The following is a 6000-nucleotide window of genomic DNA, read 5'->3' as shown; positions in this document are numbered from 1 at the left end:
TCTCTCTCTCTCTCTCTCTCTCTCTCTCTCTCTCTCTCTACCTTTCTCTTTGCCTTTCTCTCTCTCTCCTCCCTCAACCCCCCTCCCCATGCCCTAAATAAACTCTATTCTATACTTCATCCATGCTGTGGCCGGTACCTCAGGGGGAAGGGGATGGGCCCGCAGAGGTATCGCCTTCCTCACACCATACCGCACCTCCTCCAAACATATCCTTGTCTTCTGTCTGTTTATGAAACACAACATCCCTTGTACCTTGTTCCTCAAAAGGTAGTTTAAGAACCATCAGGTATCCTCTAGAGGCTTGGCAGAAATGCAGGCGACTAGGCCCCAGCTTCAGGATCAGAACCTGCGCTGTGACAGGACACTGTATGTATATGATAACAGGTGATGCATACGATGCTGCTTGGGATTGTCTAATCTAGAGGATCCTCCCTACAAAACCAATCGAGCCTTTTCAGAAAAGCATCCAACCCCAACAGTCCTGTGCCCTACCCTTCCCAGTGTCAATCACGGAACCAATGAACTTTCTTCCTGAGAAGCCGGTTACTTCCTCCTTTGCCCTGTAACATGTGGCTCGCAGCCAGAGTCATGATCAGGTGGCTGATTACCTGGTCCTGAGAGACCGCTTTTGCTGTCCGTTCCCTGCCCTGAGCACTGCTGACCAGATCCTGCAGGATGAAAGCAACTAACTCCAGGGCCATGGAGCAGACTTGGAGTTCTTATATCTGTTCCTTAAATCAGAACTCTTTGCCCAGACAAGTGGAGGTGACCCAGGGAAGCTACTCAGGTAGGAGAGAGGGGGGTATCTGAGGGGACCAGGAGAAACATAATCCACCAAATTCCAAGGGAATGTAGTCACAAGACTTCAGGAATGGGAGCGGGTTAAGGGAGTCATGCTCTGTCTAGATCATGTTGGGGGATGCCAGGCTAAGGAGAATCGGGCATTTTTCTACCAGAATCATCTGTCTGTTGAAAAGAAAAATAACCACTGCACCTATTTCTTTTTAGCATACCATGACTTAAAGGGGGCAAGAAATTTCTTTAAGAAGGCAGAGCATTGGAAAAGAGAGAGAAAAATGTTCTGTTTATGGAAGACACATATTTACTTGCTAAAGTATTTTCCTTAGCCATGGGCAGAATAAAATATACTGCCTAGCAATGCTCCTTGCTACATAGTTGGCATAGTTGGCAACATAATTGACATATTTCTGCTGTTTGAAGGGTTATTTTATTTATCTATCTATTTACTTATTTATTTATTTAAATTTGAGAGAAGGCTAGGAAAGAAAGGAGCTATTCACCAATATTGCCTAGGAAGAGGGAAAAATGTTATTTTTGAGCAGTGAATATTTTTCACTCTGAGGAGAAATTACAGCAATTTGACACATGGAAGTCTAAGGCATGGATAAATGTGAGCTTGAAAAACTGTCTTTTGTTGGTCTGATGATAACAAAAAAGAAAAAATCATGTCAATGCTCTAGGGGGTTTCCCATGGTTAGTCAGGAGCCCTCCTGTGCACCAGAGGGCCATCTACCACTTACCCTGCATTGTAAGAACACGGAGAACAGGGCTCACTGCTGGAAATGACCAAGGTGGTAGCAGTGCCCGCTGGGCAAGGCAAATAATGATGGCTACTTTGGCGGGGGGAGGGGAGTTATTTCAAATATTTTTAACTTTAAAGTGAATTGCATACAGTGACATACTGAAGAGTCTGCCTCCATAAAAGATGCTGAAGTACTCAGTTATCGATCTTTGTCATTTTCCTGTATTTATTCAGAGACCTCCATTCGTCCCATGTCATATTTAACAAATTTTACTTAAAATTTTACTTAAAGCTTTCATTTTCCTAGAGAAATACTAGAGATGCTACTAGATGTGAATCTCTGGCTATAACTTCAACCTTTGAGGTTTTTTCCCCCCATGGCGACTATTGTCTTTCAGGGTCACTTGAAAACCTGTCATTCTCCAAAGGGGATATCATCACGGTGATTGACCTGGAGCCAATTTACATCAGAGCAGAAGTGAAAGGCAATGAGCAAGTTCTGGACGTGGTCAATATACCTCTTGGATATGAAGGTACAGGGTATAAAATGTTTCCTTTTTGGTCCTGTGGCTCTTCAGAGAACAAACACATGGAAGGTCATTTTGGTCTCGGTTTGGCAAGTGTCAGAAGAGGAAGGCAGGTTGTCAGCTGGACATGGTGAGTGGGGAGCAATAGGAAGTGGGAGTTTGCCAGAGGCAGACCAGCAGAGCCGACTGCACAATCCTGTGCCTGGAGCAGAGTTCTCCTGATGGTGCTTACTCACATCAGCCTGCAGAGCTCCTTGCCTGAGCTCCGGTTAGGACCTCAACTCCACGCCTGTCGGAGATGAGTGGCGAGGAAATCCTGGCTTTTCTCTCTTGGGCTGGATCTGTTTGTTTAGAAACTGTGGAGAAGACCACAGAACCACAGACATGATCAGTGTAGCTCAGTCTCGGGGCTGTCTTGGTTTGGTTTTGAGAATGAAAGAGGTATAAAGATACTCGTGTCGTGATTTAAAGAGAGTATATGAGCGAAACACACCACGGCAGGAATGACTCTTGTATCTCCAGTGGGGTCAGTTAGGAAACACTGGAGAGAGGGGAAGACCGTGAGCAGAAGGGGGTGCAGGGCATAACGCCCATACAAGCGGAGGAAGAGGAAGGCAGAGCCTCTGGCAGAAATGGTTGGGATTTTAGGTCCTGGCAAATGCAGAGCTTCAATGTGGGCCAAAGCACAGAGCGCAGGCGCAGTAACGTCCAGCACTGAGGGGGGGGGTGACTGCTGCTGCTTTGGGGGTTCTAAGGCCCCTGATGGACACTGTCTGACCTTGAAGTCTGGGAGGATGCACGGCTGGTAGGTGCCAAGGCTGTGTCAGAGCAGACGGTGCTGACGTCTGAGGAAATGACCCAAAGGACATGTATGATGGCTTCTTCATCTGTTGATTATTGGAAGACAGAGCTGGAAAGGGGGCTCAGGGTTAAGAGCACTGGCTGCTCTTGAGTCAGGGGCTCCATTCCCAGGTCTCACACTGTGGCTCATCGCCATCTGTAACTCCAGTTCCAGGGCATCTGGTACCCTCTTCTGTCCTCCCTGGATGCTACACAGCATATGGTACATAGTCATACATGCAGGCAAAACACCCATACACACAAAATAGCAAATCAAATCTTTCTAAAACATTTATCAAAAAAGGTTACAGTGCTTTGAAGGGGGTGGTTCTGATGCTAAGGGCTTACTCCCCAATTGGTTCTTGATTTGTCAGTAAAAGGAGGCCGGCGTGGGGGTGGCTAATTGCTGGATGGAAGGTGTAGGTGGGACTTATGGGTCCCAGGAGGAAAGAGCAGACCAAGGAAGGAGAGAAGGGCTTTTTTCTGCTATGTTTTGGAGGAAGAAGAACATAGCAACCATGTTAGGTCTCAGGCTGTGCTGGGGCCTGTGGCCTCTGCTACAGGCAGGTGGCCAAGAATGTTTGGCCAGGGCTGGGTGGGACTAGCCACTGAAGTTTACGGCAGGTAGAGAGACAGAGATAACAAATTGGTAAGGGCACGCTTTCCTAGGCGGGAGATAGCAACGCCCAGCAATTGTGCCTAGAAGGCAAGTTATAAAGTAGCAAACTGTATGCGTGTGTGCGTGTGTGTGCGTGTGCGTGCGTGTGTGTGTGTGTGTGTGTGCGTGTGCGTGTGCGTGTGTGTGCGTGCGTGTGCATGTGCGTGTGTGCGTGTGTGTGCTTTATCCTTGGATTCAAAGGTCTTGGGAGGGGGCTGGTAGCAGGGTCACCTCCTGGAGCAGAGTCAGAGCTAGTAGAGCACCAGTTCCAGGCACTACATGCAACAATGCTTAAGCCATGGATGTAGCAGCATACTACATATGTGAAGGAAACTGTAGTGGCAGCAAGATGCTGCCAGTGACTTCTCCATTCTAAGCATAGGTGCAAGCGCTCCCATCTCTAGGTACAGACACACACTTTCCAGCTCTCCCAGAACACAAGTGGAGATTGAAGCATGAATTCCCTGGAAAAGAAGGAGCGAAAATATCAGTTTTGTTATTCAGGGTTCTGGGCAAGCATATCTTGGATCTGGATTAACTTGGAAGGAAGAAGGCTTCTGGAATGTTCCCCAGAGCCCACATTCCATGGCTGTGTTTACTGATGCAGGCCAGGTTGTCAGTCTGGTCTGATGTACAAGGCACAATCGACGCCTTTCTCTTCTCTGGGAGCCCTTCTTCTCTAGAATGGTTTTATTTTAAACTGTAATTTTTTTAGCTTAAGTGTAGGGCATAGGAGGTGGTGGCACCTAGCTCCACCAGCTCTGGCAACCTGAACTTCTGGACAGGCTTTGTGATGGAACTGCAGCTGGCAGGTGATTGGATACCCTCTCCAAGTGCCCAACCCCCAAGCAACAGGCCTGCCCAGAACCCAATTCCCCTGCTTGTCCTCTCCACCACCGCTGTGTTCTGAGCTCCAGCCTCCCCAGGAAGCAGGGACAGAAACTATCCTAACACACAGGACTCTGTATGAACAGCCAGGAGACAAGCCTCCTGGCTCAGGTGTGTGGACTCTGTCCCTGCCAATCAGATTCAGAGACCTGCCGCTCCGATATCAGAGTGATATGGAACCTGCTGAGCTCTAAAGAGCTTATCAGAAGGCAGTGGTAACCCTCTCTGCAGGCTTGGGTGTGAGACTGGTGAACAAGGAGAGGGTGAGAAGAGGCTCCGGGGGGGACTAGGAAGCCTCAGGATGGCCACAAAGCAGGGAAAGCGGGCACATTGGCAAAGGGAGCAGCCTTGGAGCTCTCCCAGTCGGTCCTGTAAGGGGCACAGCTGGGGGGGTAGGATGGAGATGCGCCCTTGCTTCCCTTGCGACTTCTGCTTACTGGCAGGTGGGGGACATGGCTAACCTTGCAAGGTCTCTGCCTAATAATCTGTGACTACTTAGCCAACTCGCCCAGCCACCACCGATAGGCAGGCACAGAGTGTTTTAATCTTGCCAGGGGCAGTGTTCCAGGAGCCAGTTAAGGACAGCGCTCCGTGGTAACAGCTCCACCGAGTAGAGCTTGGGGATGAAGCAGCAGTCATACCTGCTGCTCTGACGTGGGCCTGTCAGAGAGCAGGGGGCAGCGTTGGGGAAGGCCAGGCAGAACTGGACACCTGGGGCCTTGCTTCCTTGTCTGCATTCATTCCCTGATTAGCATTCTAGCGTGTCTCTCTGTTAAGGGTAGCCCAGAGGGTCAGATTAATCAAAGTGGAGAACATTCCTCTTTAAATTGCAATCACAAGCATTATCTGTGTTTTGATATTAATCAATCACCATTGACTACCCTTACTATTTTTGCAGCATTTTGGAGAATGGAACAAACAAAATTTCAAGGCCTTGCAGGGTCGATAGCCCCCATGCTACAAGGCGCAAATGATCTCGTGTCGAGATGAAGGGAGGAAGGAGGGCTATGTGGTGGGTATAAAAATGGAGCAGGAAGTTTCTGAATAAAGCAACATGCAGTTTATGACTCTGAGCTAAAAGCTGGCGCTTCTTAGAAAAGGTGTCTGCCGCAGGGGTCACCCACGTCAACCCTGCACCTGGAGATTTCTGAAGGGACACTTGTCCTTCTGCTTACCGGGTATATTGGAGCTGAGTGTGATGGACCACTATGTTCAATCCAACCATGCAGCATCTGTGTGTGCACTGGAGAGGTGTCCACGGTGTTCTCTTCCTGGTTTCAATGTGTAGCGATTTTCCTTAGCATAACAGAAAATGTATAGTTAACAACTGTTGTACCATGGATGGCTTGCCCCTAAGGCCTGGAGCTCTCTCTTTCTCTCTCTCCCTGCTGCTGAGGCCTGTGGCTGCACAGCACATTTGTTAAAAAGGAGGCAATGTATAAATGAGATATTTTTATTATAGGAAAGAGAAAATAAGCCGGTCAAGTAGAGAGAAGAAAAGGAGAGGAAGGAGAGAGAGAAGGGAAAGAAAAGAAAGCAAGAGA

At 48.4% G+C, this 6000-nt stretch overlaps 1 protein-coding gene across 1 annotated transcript in view; it reads left to right on the top strand.

Annotated features, from left to right (window-relative positions):
- Positions 1–699: 699 nt before the first annotated feature.
- Positions 700–6000, top strand: part of LOC116089501 (protein THEMIS3-like) — a 41902-nt gene continuing 36601 nt past the window's right edge. The window contains 2 exon segments of the mRNA XM_031369005.1: positions 700–787; positions 1942–2076. Coding sequence (XP_031224865.1) covers positions 700–787; positions 1942–2076 — 223 coding nt within the window.

The sequence above is a fragment of the Mastomys coucha genome, unplaced genomic scaffold (genome assembly GCF_008632895.1).
Source record: "Mastomys coucha isolate ucsf_1 unplaced genomic scaffold, UCSF_Mcou_1 pScaffold14, whole genome shotgun sequence".
NCBI classification, from domain to species: Eukaryota; Metazoa; Chordata; class Mammalia; order Rodentia; family Muridae; genus Mastomys; species Mastomys coucha.
The sequence above is the reverse complement of the archived record's forward strand: the minus strand, read 5'-3'. Positions and strand labels throughout refer to the sequence as shown.